The 14,816-nt window shown below is 44.9% G+C and overlaps 1 protein-coding gene across 13 annotated transcripts in view; it reads left to right on the forward strand.

Moving 5' to 3' along the window:
• Positions 1-12,482, forward strand: part of CTNND1 (catenin delta 1) — a 49,820-nt gene extending 37,338 nt beyond the window's left edge. For 4 of the 13 annotated variants that reach the window (XM_081539017.1, XM_081539012.1, XM_081539018.1 and 1 more), the window contains 12 exons: positions 234-417; positions 1,234-1,351; positions 1,786-1,939; positions 2,767-2,835; positions 3,578-3,705; positions 3,808-3,958; positions 4,665-4,857; positions 5,204-5,318; positions 5,852-5,939; positions 8,653-8,715; positions 9,508-9,611; positions 10,383-12,482. In XM_081539017.1, the coding sequence (XP_081395143.1) occupies positions 234-417; positions 1,234-1,351; positions 1,786-1,939; positions 2,767-2,835; positions 3,578-3,705; positions 3,808-3,958; positions 4,665-4,857; positions 5,204-5,318; positions 5,852-5,939; positions 8,653-8,715; positions 9,508-9,611; positions 10,383-10,394 (1,379 nt within the window). In that variant the 3' untranslated portion in view covers positions 10,395-12,482. Of the gene's footprint in view, positions 1-233; positions 418-1,233; positions 1,352-1,785; positions 1,940-2,291; positions 2,310-2,766; positions 2,836-3,577; positions 3,706-3,807; positions 3,959-4,664; positions 4,858-5,203; positions 5,319-5,851; positions 5,940-8,652; positions 8,716-9,507; positions 9,612-10,035; positions 10,123-10,382 lie in introns of all 13 variants that reach the window. The other 9 variants (XM_081539019.1, XM_081539013.1, XM_081539021.1 and 6 more) reach the window with 4 other exon arrangements.
• Positions 12,483-14,816: the final 2,334 nt, after the last annotated feature.

Here is a 14,816-nt window from a genome sequence, read left to right on the forward strand (position 1 = left end):
GTATTGTTTATAGTAATTATTGTTTTAGAAACCTTGCTTCATGATGTGTATGTTTGTGTTGAGCCATAATGTAAAATACATTGTCGTGAGTAGCAAACTAAAGCTTGAATATCGTTGCGAGGTATTTGGTTGTTGGGGAGACTGAGAAATGCTGGGATAGGGGTTTCTATTTGGCATTCTTCAGACGTACTGTCTTGGTGCTGGAGAACTATCTGATGAGTGGTCTCTGCCAGGAACCCTGTGGAATCTCTCATCCCATGACTCCATAAAAATGGAGATTGTGGACCACGCACTGCATGCCTTGACGGATGAAGTGATCATTCCCCATTCGGGCTGGGAGCGGGAACCTAGTGAAGACTGTAAGCCACGCCATATCGAGTGGGAGTCCGTGCTCACCAACACAGCTGGCTGCCTCAGGTAACAGAAGGGCTGGGAGCGCGTGAAGACTGAGTTTTTAAAGACTAACGTAAACTGCTGTTAAAGCACGTTTCAATCCCGTGGTCTGTCACTCAGGCTCCGGTCCTGTTTGTGTTGTGTACCATGACCCCATCCTGTGTTTCTGCCTGTCGCTACCCCCTTGCATACCATATATGCCTTGTATGGTTTACTTGCGGTTCCCACACATCTTCCTCACTTCTGTGCCTCTTTGACTTTGTTAATACAATTTGTTCAAAACCAACGGTGTAAGGCTGATGTCTAGTCCTGGGCCTGTGTGTGTGTCTTTACTTGTGTTTCAAGTCAGAGTGTGATAAATGCAGCGAATGGGTACAGCATGCTGGAAGGACAGAGTGGGGAGGAGCTCCTCCCCTGTCTGCAGGGCACATCTGCCTATCTATCGTTTGAGGCCAGACTCAGGTGTTTTTATTTCATGAAAGTTCTCCTGAGTTCTTTCTCTTGTACCCTGTAAATGTGCAGTGTATTCTTTCTCCCTTTGGAATATACTCCTCTGTGCTCTGTCCCCATTCTCCCTTTGCACTTTCACATGAACACTATCTGTTCTGTCTTAAATTTTTGCTTTTGGTGTACCTTATCTTTGCACCCCCTTCCCTGACCTGGCTATAAGTGTCCTGAAAGCAGGAACTTCAGCTTGCTCTCATCTCTAGCGCCTCCCCTGTAACAGATGCTCTTTATTTGTGACAGTGGAAAGGTATTAAGGAGGCTTGTAGAGACTAGGGGTAGTAAGAGAGGGTTTCTGGAGTTAAGTCATCTTGAAGCTTCCCCTTTTCCCCTCAGGAATGTCAGCTCGGAGAGGAGTGAAGCACGCCGGAAACTTCGGGAGTGCGACGGGTTGGTGGACGCTCTCATTTTCATTGTCCAGGCTGAGATTGGACAGAAAGATTCGGATAGCAAGGTAGGTTCGCGGGTCAGGTACCCGTAAGACAGACCTGTCACCTCAGGCTTGCAAATAGCGTTAGAGCCCGGTACTGGCCCCCTCCTTAAAGTGGGCGTTTACCTCAGAAGAAGACTGTTTTCTTTAGAATTCCCTCTGCCTGTATATTTTAAAGCTGTTTAGCCATACTTCTGTTTTTTTTCTAATTAGGAAAAAGTCAGTGTGACGTTGAGTTTTATGTTGCACACCAAAGTGTAGCAGAAACCTTTATTAGCCTGAGGCTGAAAGAATTCTGAGAAGCTTGGGGGCCCTTAAGAGGTATCATGAGAGATAATGAATTGGGCTCTGCTTTTGAGGATCACCGTTTTCATACCTGAATCATGGAAACCTGTATGTGCTAGAAAATCATTTGTCATTCTCTTCTCTCACTGGACCTTTTCCTTTGTGATCCCAAGCTTGTGGAGAACTGTGTTTGCCTCCTTCGGAACTTGTCGTATCAAGTTCACCGAGAGATCCCACAAGCGGAGCGTTACCAGGAGGCCCCTCCCAACATTGCCAACAATACCGGGCCGCACGCTGCCAGCTGCTTTGGGGCCAAAAAAGGCAAAGGTGAGTCTTGGTTCCTTGTTCCCTGCTCGTTAGTGCAGGACGGGGAGAGGAAGGCATTTCTGGCTTTACGTGTGGCACGCTCGCTGAGCAGGGCTGTGTCTGCGGCCGCGTCTCGGGTCGTGGGCGTCGCGGTGCTGGCAGCGGCGGTGGGGGTGTCCGTGTCAGCAGTTGGGCCGTGAAGGCTGAGAACCCAGCTAACCTGGGGCCTTCTCCCCCTCCGCCGCTGTGTTTCCTGTGTGTCTTTTCCTCTGTGCTTCCCTGCTTATTTTCCCGTGATCCTGTTGACACCTCTCCTGCGTTTCTCTTCTTCATCCCTCTCCTCTCCTTCCCACCTTGGGTGACGCGCTGGAAGATGAGTGGTTCTCCAGAGGTGAGTGGACTCTTCTGAGGTGCTTACCTGCCTCTAATCTGCATGGTTTGGTTTTAGCGTCCCTGACATTTCCTTGCCTAACCCTTCCCTGTGGATGCATGTAGGAAAATTCATTAGAGGAAGGCCACTGAGACCAGCCTAGCCCTGCTGAGCGAAGGGCTCGCGGCACGCTGCTTCTGGGCAGCAGCCCCCGTTATCAGAGCTGAGGACAGTAGCGACAATGGCGGTCATCCTCATCTCACCCAGCTGCTGCCCGTTTTCTGTTCTTGTTTCTGGGACAAGCTGGGGATCCTGGGTTTTTTTTTTTTCTTTGTTTGTTGGTTTGTTTTATGCCCTTCTTGATGCATCTCTGATGGAAAGATTCTGACTGAAAAATAAAGAATATACTGAGTGGACTCTTCCCTTTCTTAAACTTTATATCCCTTCTCCCCTCACTTTCTTTTTTAAATTTCCAAAGGGAAAAAACCCACAGAGGATCCAACAAATGATACAGTGGATTTCCCTAAAAGAACTAGTCCTGCTCGAGGTAAGTTATCTTTGTCTTCTCAGGCTCCACGGTTCTCATAACATAGTCCACAGATAAGTGTTTGGCAGCCTCCCAGTAGGTTATACAGTGCGTTCACTGTTCTGTCCCCCTGACTTAAGGAATTTGAAGTGATGATTAAAGTATTTGGAAATTTTTAATATTATAACAGTGACTTTCAAAGGACTTCTTGTTATGGCAGTTATTCAGATTACTTGAGGGTAAGGACCTGATGGTAGTCTAGACCAGGAGCTTTTTATGTTCATCGTATATGGGGGGTTCAAAATTCACAGCTCTCCATGGATATTAAAATTTAGATGTTGTTATATCTGTGAGAGACCCTTTGACTTAATCATAGTTAAGGTGAGCAGAATGACTCAGTTAAGTTAGAAATAATTCATTTGAGATGAGGAATCTTCAAGTGCTATTGATGAATAAATGAATCCCCTGAGTGCTAGGCAAGGCCAAAGTAAACTGTGGCTAGAAAAGAGACTAGGAAGGAGAGAGAGGAATTGCATATGAGTTGATAGCTGTCCTGCTTTTGCCATGGATGAATTATTCTTGAGAAGGCGTGTAGTCAAATCTGAGTTTGCTTGTGGGTGGGTGGGGTGTTTGGAGAGCCTGCTGGTATAGGAGCAGAAACCCGTCAACCCAGAGTCAGTCCTAATGCTGGACTTGAGCCAGCCAGAGCCTGCTCTGTAGGCACTGCTAAGCACCCTCTGCTTCCTTGCCCTTTCTTGTGCAGGCTATGAGCTACTATTTCAGCCAGAGGTGGTTCGGATATACATCTCACTTCTCAAAGAGAGCAAGAATCCCGCCATCCTAGAAGCGTCAGCGGGGGCCATCCAGAACTTGTGTGCTGGGCGCTGGACGGTGAGGACTTTCTACAAGGTGGATTTGGAGGTGGGAGGACTTAGCATACTCGTCTGCTGTCATTTGTAATCTGTTCTGCTTCTTTCCACGTGCTACTTGTAGTATGGTCGATACATCCGCTCAGCTCTGCGTCAAGAGAAAGCTCTTTCCGCCATTGCTGACCTCCTGACCAATGAACATGAGAGGGTCGTGAAAGCTGCGTCTGGAGCCCTGAGAAACCTGGCTGTGGATGCTCGCAACAAAGAATTAATTGGTAAGAAGCTGGCTGTTAAAACCGTTACCTCAGCATCTGGTACAGCACCTTTAATTCAGCAGGTACTAAATTTATTTGTTGAACTAGCTGAGGAAGAATCCTAGTCCTCCATAGTTTGTGAATCTGAGGCATTAGAGAGGATTATATTTTAATGGTTCTTGGAAAGAGAAGAGGTGATGACTCTTCAAAAGTTGAAAAATAATACCTTATTTGTTGAGCATGTACTTTGTTACTAGGGATTGGTAAGCATATCTGTATGTTCTCATTTAAATGTCGCCGTTTTGCAAAGGTACTGTTTCTTTTTTTTTTTTTTTAAACAGAAGGAGAAAACTGAGGGTCAGGGACATTAAGTAATTTCTCCAGTTAATAAAGCTTATAAGTGACAGAGCCCAGTATTTTTTTTTTTTTTGATTCACAATGACTGTCCCATTAAACTACTGTAGTATTCAGTATAGCATTTTCACTAAGATATCTGACTGGACTGTGTAGCATATCTGACATGAAGTGTCCAGATTGTTTTAATGTGACTGAGGGAGAGGATAAGCAGACGAATAGGAAGGACTGCGCTCGTGGCTGTCCCCGGCCCTTTGCCCTTCTGAGGGGACAGTCCCCGCACTTTACACCCCCGTGCAGTGTGCCTTGGGCTCCTCGGAGCCTGGCTCTGCTGGCTCCCCCTGAATGCACCCCTCCCGTCTTACCGCTATAGGTAAACATGCCGTTCCTAACTTGGTCAAGAATCTGCCAGGAGGGCAGCAGAGCTCTTCCCAGAATTTCTCTGAGGACACTGTGGTCTCGATTCTGAACACCATCAACGAAGTTATCGCTGAGAACTTGGAGGCTGCCAAAAAGCTCCGGGAGACCCAGGGTATTGAGAAGCTGGTTTTGATCAACAAATCAGGGTGAGAGTTATACGTAACGTCACAGCTGGGGCATGTGAATACGGGAGAGGGGGTTGTGGAGGGACTCTCCTCTGTTGATTTTGCAGGTTATTTTCCCTTATTTACATGTAAACAATGAAGGAGGTATTGTTCTTTTTTCTGTCTTAATGTTGATCCATAAGTTGATAAGAATCTTCCATCAGACATTTTTTTGTTACTGTTTGAGTTAAAATAGGGGACTTGGTGAATACATCATCTTGCCCATTTGGGTACTTATATTCTTATGTTACATTGTATTAGAGTACAGGTTCTCAGCTTCTTTCCTGGTCTTACATCCAAATTCCATCTGGTGTTATTTCCCTAAAAGGAACCGCTCAGAAAAAGAAGTACGAGCAGCCGCGCTTGTATTGCAGACAATCTGGGGATATAAGGAACTGCGGAAACCACTGGAAAAAGAAGGATGGAAGAAATCAGACTTTCAGGTAGAGTGACTCTCGTGGCTGAGACTTTACCTTACTTCCCCTTGGTTTCAGGTAATGCTCCTGTCTTTGGCTCTTCTGTCTCACTGTCACACTGAGTCTACTTTTGACTCACGTCTCTGTGTGTAAAGAAATCATTTATTTACTTTTCCCCCAAATGGTGCCTGAAATAGTCCTGGTCTTGCTCTGTGTCGTAGCGCGGTGTAAATGCTGGTGGCAGTATAGAAGGATGGCCCTTTTGACTCCTCCAAATCTGCCTCAGCTCTTTGAAGGAGTTTGCCATTTTCTGAGACTGTATTTCCTTTTGATAGTGTGAGTGAGTGTTTGGTACCTTTGTAATCGGTTCAGAAACACAAATCAAAGCCATAATATCCTACTTTGTTTCACTATATAGGTGTTTATTTAACCCTTGTGAGTTACCTTTTGGTAAGAATTTTATTTGGGAATAAGGCCTTAAAAGTCTGAGCCCATTGAGGAGTAGGATATGGGTGAATTCTGTACTCTGTGATGTTACTGCATTTTACGTTTGCCTCCAGGTGAATCTGAACAATGCTTCTCGAAGCCAGAGCAGTCACTCCTATGATGATAGCACTCTCCCTCTCATTGACCGGAACCAGAAGTCAGGTACAGGATCAAGGGGATGCACCTCTGTTTTTGTTCCAACTCTGCTGTTCTCTAGTGGGCCTACTATCTAACTAAATAAGATACGTATTTATTTCTGAACAAGCTTGTCTTTTGGTGGAGAGGTACACTTCACCTCAGGATTAGAGCACGAAACTTTAGAAAGTAAGAGAGCATTAGAAGATGAGACAGGCGGTTAGCCTGGTGTGATCCCCCGACTTTGCTTGTGGGCTTCAGATGACCGGCGAGTGAGCCCTCCTCTGTTTTCTCTACTTAAGTTATAAATTTAAGATGTGCAATATAATGATTTGACATAGGTATATAGAGAGTCCCTGATTTAACGATGGTTTGACCTATGATTTTTCGACTTTGTGGTGGTGCAAAAGTGATGTGCATTCAGTAGAAGCTACACTTCAGACTGAGTTCTGATCTTTCCCCTTGCTGGTGAGACTCCGCGGGCCACTCTTCATAATGGGCAGTGGTCGCATCGGCCACAGAGCCCAGTCAACCATGCGGTCACGAGGGCGAACCACCGGTACACTTAAAAGCCACTCTGTAGCCAGACAGCTCTCCTGCTTCTCGCTTTCAGTACAGTTTTCAGTGTATTATGGTGTGAGATATTCAGCACTTTCTTGTCAGGTAGGCTCTGTGTTAGATGATCTTGCCCACCTGCAGACTGATGGAAGGATTGTGAACATGTGTAGGCTGGGCTAAGTTATGACGTTCTGTTCGATGGGTTAGGTGTGTTAAATGCATTTTCAGCTTAACAATAGGTTTATCAGGATGTAACCCTGTCATCAGTCCAAGGGAGAGCTGAATATTGCAAAAGGATTATTCTTCCTTTTTAAATTTTCATATAATACCAAGTAGTATATGTTCACTGTTGAAAAATTACAAAACACAGGCAAACCAGGAAAGGGACAATAGCAAAAACCACTTATTTCTGTTATCCAGAGATAACTCTGCTATTCTGGATTATCTTTTAACTGCCATGTGAGCAAACACATGTTCTTCAAAAGACAAATCATATATTTTGTTTTGTAAAGTGATTGTCTCTTGTGTCTTTTATAATCCTTATTATCTCAATGACACTGGGGTTTTGCCTGAAATGTGGTCTGAGGATCATCGTTGACGTTTGTGCTGATGGTACAGAAGCACGGATGATGCTTGCTTTATTGCTGGGGGCTGAGCATAAACCAGGGCGATGACCCCCAACCAAACCGGCTGTTGTAGTCTCTGTTGTCATATTCTTGCAGTTACAAGAAGAGCCAGTTTGGGGAGGGTGGGGGGAAAAACCAGTCTCACTTAAGAATGTACTTGATGGAGCTGTAACAGTTATTAATTTTATTGTTTCTACTCGTGAGTACTCTTCACAATTCTGCATTGATGATGTAGGGAGTACTCATGCGGCGCCCTGCAGCACACCAGAGCCTGATGGTTGTCTTGAGGGGAAGCGCTTGTGCCGTTTGAGTTACTAGGTGCGCTGCTGCTGCTGCTGCTGCTACTAAGTCGCTTCAGTTGTGTCCGACTCTGTGCGACCTCATAGACGGCAGCCCACCAGGCTCTCCCGTCTCTGGGATTCTCCAAGCAAGAGCACTGGAGTGGGTGCCATGGCCTTCTCCACCAGGTGCACTAACCCACCTGTTTTTTTTTTTTTTTTGGAAACACCATTTTTACTTAAAAATGACAGACATTTTCTTGAAAATGAATGCAGAAAGCTTGTCAGTTTGGGAAAAAGTAACTGACAAGTGCTTGCTGCCTGAACTTTCAAGTGAAAATTTTAATTGGGGAAGATTTGTATCTGCCACTATGAGCCTGATAAAATCCCAATACTTAATATACTTTTTGATGAAATCATTGATGATTTTAGTGAGTGTGATTTTTTTGATATATTAAATCATGAAATGTGTTAACTTTAGAAGATCTGCATAACTCTTGTCAACCAGTATATTTTCCAAGGTGACCAATGCATGATTTTCAAAATCATACAGGGTTAATTGATCCATTCAAAGTGCAAAACAGACCAGTGGGTGTTAATTTAACAGAAGATGAAGGGAGCGTTGGTTTGGATTCAGTTTCCACACTGTGCTGACCTTAAAGGAAGCTCTGCTTATTGAGTATTAGTGTACTATCAAAGAACAGTCACCATCATCTGAAAAGACTGTTAAAACTCTCCTCCCTTTCCTGACTTCTTATCTGTGTGAGGCTGGATTTTCTTCGTACAGTTCATCCAAAATAATATCCCAACAGATTGAATTACAGAGGCAAATATGGTAATCTAGCTACCTTAAGCCAACTTTAAAGATGTGCAAAAATGTAAAACAATGCTTTTTTATAAGTATGATTTATGTTAACATGGAATAGGTTTATTGTTAGGTTTAAATGAAATGAATATTTAAAATTTCTTCACACCACGACTGTTAATAACAAGTAACCTGCACCAACGGAAGCTCTTTGGATCCTCGTAATTTCTGAGACTGTAAAGGGGCTTTGAGGCCAGATACTTTGAAGCCCGCTGGCTCAGAGTGAATGGTTTCTTATATTAGAGTCTGTAGGAGAGGGATCTCTTTTATCTAGAGCTCAGCACTGGTGGGTGGTGCTCAGTAAAAATCTGATGAGAGGGAGAGGAAGGACAGACAGACTGAGCAATTTTTATGGTGATTGTGAATTGTGAAGGGTTGGTTTTTGACCTGGATAACTTTCTGACTCCCTATAGATAAGAGACCTGATCGGGAAGAAATTCAGATGAGCAGTATGGGATCAAATACGAAATCATTAGGTAGGTGATTACTTCGTGCCTAAGCATATGGAGGAGAAGGTCACTGGGACAAGGAAGACTGTCCGGCACTGCATTTCTTTCCAGCGGCCTCACCGTTTGCCGTCCTCAGGAGCACTGGTTGTACATGTCACTGGAAGAGTTCGAAGAGATTTAGTAAAACCTGATCTATCTACCTTTTGCCACATTTCCAAATGTTCAAAGTTAAAAAAAAAACCCGCTTTATGCCTCTGCCATGAACACAGAATCTTCTTTGTGTCCCTGAACTGTGCTCACTGCCTTTCACAGTCTGCCGCCGGGTCTCTGCTGTCCTACTCTCCATCCACCCTGCTTCAGCCCACCTAGGCTGCTTGCTAGCCTATCTCTTCACTCCTTACTTTTTTTATTTTGCTCTTGTGATACCTCCTATTGGAATGCCCTTCCTGTTGGAATGCTTTCTAAATTGTCTTCGTCCCCAAAGGCTTGGCTGAAGTCCTGTCTACTTCATTAGGTCTTGCCTGACTGTTGCAGCTCACCTCACCTCACCGTCTTCTCCTAATTCCAGTACCCTGCATAGACAGATCTCTTCAGTTTAGCTTTATTATTACATGTGGTATATGTTGCCCTCTCGGTTAGATGTAAGTTTTTTTATGTCAAGGACTGCTAGACCTTAATGCCTTTCTGGAGCATTTGGTGTAAAGTTCAGTGTCCAACAAAGGTGCCTAATTCACATTTGTCTGCTTAATACATCTTTTACACTAGAGGGGAATACCATGTCTCTGTGCACAGTTTTTTCTTCTCTTTTTTTCAAACTAGATAACAACTACTCCACACTGAATGAGCGAGGGGACCACAGCAGGACACTGGATCGGTCCACAGATCTAGGCGAGACGGAGCCATTGAAGGGAACAGCCCCGACGGTAAATTCTCTTTATGTCCTATTGTCCTTCTAAGGCTAGCTCTGTTTTGAAGCCTGCACATTTTGTGAATTAGGAAAAAAGGGTATAGTGAAAGATGGCATCCTTTTCTTGAGGCTTTTTTTTTTTTAGGGAAAAAGTAGGACTTTTGATTCATGTTGCATTTTCTTGGGCCATAATTCTGTGGTGGTCAAGAAGGGAGAAGCAAGGTTGTGAATGTCTTGCATGTATGACTAACGCCAACTGATTTATCCTCACATTACTCGCTTTCTATTCCTGCCTTTTCTCGAGTATCTTGCCGTTCACTTACTACTATTGCCTCGTTTTGTTTGAGTTTACAGATGTGGGGGTTTTCCTTGGGTCTGGCACACATTCGTGAGGTTCCTATTTTCTTACTGTCCTACTAACAAATCACATGTGTTCACAGCAGGACGAGGGGCAGGAATCTCTGGAGGAAGAGTTGGATGTGTTGGTTTTGGATGATGAGGGGGACCCCATGTCTTACCCCCCCATGGTATGTCCTCCAGCCACCCCCAAGATCATCCTTGAGGAACGAGGTCCCTGTGTGCCAGCAGTTTGCCAATCATGCTGATCTGATCGGTCTTGGCCACGTGGGGTTTAGGGGCGCTGCTTCTGTGATTGTCACCTCTTGAGAGGCTGCTGGTGGTCTGATTTTCCATTTATGCCACTTCCTTCCCTCCAGATTTGTTCCGCTGTCTTTTGGTTCCCCTTATTCCCAGCCGTACTGACATGTCTCTCCCTTTTTTCCTACAGCAGAAGATTTAACACCACTCTCCCCGCTACATCTGGGCTTATAATATATGTACTTTTATTTTTTGGTGGTGAAATGGACTGATAATTTTCCCTTTCTTCGCTGGACTGTTGTGCCAACTGCCAGGCTGCCTCCTGCCCTGATGGCCCTTAAGTGGCTGCCTTCTTTCCATCAGCTCCCTAACTGCTTCCAGTGAAGCTTAATAGTCCCTCTTCCCCCCTCCAGATCCCTCCAGTCAGTCCCAAGAAGCCTGACTCAGTTATAGACATATCTTGAGAAACTGCTGCAGATTAGCTCTTTTTGCCAGCTCTCCCTGGAACTCTTGGCCTTGCGTGGAGGGAGGGAGAGAGTGGGAGCCCTCACTGGAAGCCTTGGGAAGAACCAGAAGTTACATGCTATACATGCCGTGTCCAGCAATCTGATAAACTGATGATTCTTAATCAAGATTTTTCTTTTCCTGGTGGGGAAGGGACGTTTTTTTTTTTTTTTTTTGAGAATGGAAAGTGTGAGCTCTTCTTTTATTCATAATGACTATTTTTGAAGCAAAGAAGGCCGGCAGCATTGGCACATCCCACTTGGCAAGGGCCCTCGAGTAAGTGAAGGTTTCCTAGAGCGGAGAGTAAGACACCTTGCCCTCCTCCTCTCCGGGGCGGGACCGCCCAAGAACCTGCACCCCCCATCTCTTCCCCAAGCCTCCTGCCAACCCCAGCTGCCGCGGCTGCCCCGCTGAGGCTGTGCCGGACCCTCCTCCCCCGTTCCGTGGTAATGTCTGCCTGGCTGTTTGCAAGAGGCTGTAGAAAGAGGAGGACGTGTCAAGGAGGACTTTTTTGGGTGAGAAGGAGCAAAAAGATGTCTTCTGGGGAGGAGAAGAGCTTCCGGAAGGAGTAGCAGGAATGTACACGATTCATTTAGTCTGAAACTGGCAGGAAGCTTCCCAGCTGGCTGCCCCGCCCCGCTTTCTCCTGTCCTCACCCCTGCAGCCCCGTCCTGCCCTCCGCCTCTCCCTGAACTGGCTGGCTGACTAAAGGACTTGATGTACATACTCCTGCCCCCTCTACCCTGAAAAGGTGGGGTTTGCCCCTGGCTCTGCCTCTTCTTTGTGCCTTTGGCCTGGGGTGCATCTCCTCCTTCCCTTCCATGTGCCTTTCTTTGCCTCTGCAGTCTCATTTCTCATGATTTTGCAAATTATACTTCGTTGCTTTCTGACCTACTGTTTGTCCCAAATAGCAGAAAGGAGAGGAGAGGGGACCTAGACACCCTTCATCTCTCCACTGGGAATTGGAACAGCCTCTGATTTTAGCCATAGAAGGTTTTTGCTCACCTGTATATGTTGGGGTTTTGCAAAAGTCCTGTTCTGATGAGTCTCCAGATGAGGTTGGTTGCCCAGGATCACTGTCATCTCTGAAGGGGTTACAGGGAAGGTGTGTCCATGCCGCCTCCCGCCCCGCCCCGCCCCTCCTCCTGTTAGTGTGTATTTGCAGGTTGGGATAGAGGAATCAGCTGCTATGCGGTTGATTTTTTTTTTTTAAACCCTGTCCCTTATTTCCTTTTTACTCCCCTCAATCTAAGAGCGCTGTTCAAATGCAACTGGAAATCTTTATTCTCCGCTCTCCCCCTTCCCTAATACATTGAGGCTTTGGGGTAGGAGAAAAGTGCACAACCCACTCCCCTCCTCGTTTCCCTAGGCATTGAAGTTCCTTACATACCCCTTTGCCTCCTCACATTACTTCCCACTCCTTTTCTGGCAAAAAGGAGCCTCTTCTCTGTGACGAAGCGCGCTGCATAGGGGAGACCGCCCGCCCCGTCCGGACCTGGCTCCACTCTTGGTCTCTCTGGTCCTCTTTTCTTTTCCTGGTGCTCTTTTTGTCGGTGGGGTGTGGGTAATAGAACAGCCATAGGCTTTTGGGGACCTTTAACTTTTTTCCTTTTCATTTATAAAAACACTAAACATTCAAGTTCAGAGAACCAAAAATCCCACCTTCCCACCGAACACTACTAAGGGGCGTGTCTTCCGCTCCATACCTGTTCTGTTTTTCTTTCTCTCTTGTTAATGCTTTTAAAAACAAATGAGTTTTTTATATAAATAAAGTTTTTAAAGTGTGTATGTGGGGGGTCTGTGTCATTTCTTCACCTGAAGCTGTATCTCTTCTCTCCTTTTCATCTTGGTTACTTCCTTTTGAAGCAGTGTCCTTGTTCACTCAGAGCACCCAGAAGGGGATTGTACCAGGATGGATTTATTTTGAGCTCAATCCCAGCTCTTAACAAGGAACATTCTTTTACTTATATATGAAATACTTTTCCTCTGAAGATTCTTAATTAAATGTAGAGCATGGGAAGCTTATTGCTTAACTTAGAGATAGCAAAACTGACGGATAAAGAATTAATAAATTTCTTAGTCACTGGGATTCTTTTGCGACATCTGACAAAACTAACGTTGAATAAAGCTCTCTGCAATACGTGACCCTCTTGACCATGTTTATGAGCAGAAGATTAGAAGCTACTGACTCCAGCTGTCATCCTAATAAGTATGGAAATGTAGAATTAAAAGGCACACTGGGCCATGAGGTTGCATCTCAGGCTGACTGACATCCTTTAGTAAGGTGGTAAGGGGCAGGCCTGCCGCTTCCTCTGTGTCCTGCCAAGTAACGTGGGCGGGTAGCAAATACTCAGATTACCAGGGGTTGTCTATACTGTAGAGGCCAAGGATTAAGACCTCCAGAAAGGGGCCTTGTTACCTTGTTAAGACGAGGGTTGATGTAAAATGCTTCTTGTATGCCCAGTCTTTAGATAAAAAAGGTATAGCTATTTCTGGTGATGCTCACATCTCAATTTTGTTGAACTAGGTCTTGGGTATGAAAACTTTCTTGGACTAGTAAGACCAGGACATCATAGCACTGTAGCTTACACTTTTTAAAGCTTGATTTGTGTCTAGCAGTTGGAGCTTTAGAAAGGTGACGCGCAGCGCCAGAAGGCTCAGAGTTTGCTTTATAGAGAGATTTGGTAGCCCTGCCTGAGTGTTGTTTTAAATGTAGAAAAAGCTGGCCATTGGTGAATAGCCTTCATTTCTGTTACATTTATTATCTTCTGGCATTGAGCTACACATAAACGTTACTCTCGTCTCCCTGGATTGGTCCATGTGTTTTATCTCATTCAGTAAATGTTTCCTCAGCATCTTCTATATATCAAGCATTGTGTACACCGGGTTCAGATGAGAGAATGAAACGGATGGGCCCTTTCTCATATCGATAGCAATCCATGAGAATCTGATCTTAACTAAAACATGGTGTTAAAAAGAATAACTGGTAAAGTCTGTATATCTTGTTTCTTCACACTGGCTTAGTAACGCTTTTGAAGCCTCTTGGTGTCTCATAACACCAGCTTTAGGAATCCTGTGTATCTTGTCAAGATTTGCCAGCTTACCCCCTGATCCTTGCAGCTGAGTTGATTCCCCACCCCCACCAGAGGCGGTGACAGGCGACGCCCAGCCACTCTTAGGCCTCCGTGATGCTCTTTCTGCGAACATGTTTGTGAAGTGGCTGCAGTGAGTCTTGCTGTGACATACTTTCTGACAGAGCTCAGAGCTGTGACCTCGCTTGGCCACTTGTTTCTTCCTGAACTAATGCGCTTTGTTACCAAGTAGAAATAGCTCACCCAGGAAGAGCTAAGAACCAGTTATTCTAGACCATTATTTTTCACTGTGTATTTCTGAAGTGCTGGATAGTAAAGGTTTATCTTGGTGTTTTCATAGATAGTTGTAGACCACCTACACCTAGTCTTACAGATCGGAGCAAGCACACAGGGATTAACTGGGAAGCTTGTTAGAAATGGCAGATTTCCATGCTGCGTTTCCAAAAACTGCTTCAATAGGTGAGAATGAGGAATCCTGAAATCCTAAGTAACCTAGGCTATTCAAATGCCTGTGGTGAGTTAATTGCAACTTGAGACACTTATCTGAAGACTTGCTTAAGATTTCAGCCTCAGACTATAATAGAATCCAGGGTGACTGGCTTCAGCTCCACTGGCAGTAATACTAGTTTCATGGTGGGTGTGGTGACAGCCACAAAAAAGAGTTCATTGAGGAAATAATGTTTATCTCAAAGGTATGAATTGATTACTGTAGAATTTGAGATACTAGTGACAGGCTGATCTGTTGTATGTAGGTAGGAGAAACTTCTTTTGCAAAATCATGTCATCTCTGCTGATGGGAGATGAAGTTCTCCCTTGATATGGGGCCCTCCAGAGCAGTAGAGAATTCCCTAACAAATTTTTAACAAAAGTGTCACTTCTGGCTGCAAATAGAGTATCCCACCTGGGGAGCAAGTGGCCCCATTGACAAAAACCAGGGAGATGTGTCTGAAAATTTAAATCACTCCCAAGGGACAACCTATCTAAAGAAAACAGAAACGCTGTAGGAGCAAAGTTTGTTGTTTTTTTTT

Source organism: Giraffa tippelskirchi, chromosome 11, assembly GCF_054371585.1.
Source record: "Giraffa tippelskirchi isolate mGirTip1 chromosome 11, T2T-mGirTip1v1.2.pri, whole genome shotgun sequence".
NCBI lineage: Eukaryota > Metazoa > Chordata > Mammalia > Artiodactyla > Giraffidae > Giraffa > Giraffa tippelskirchi.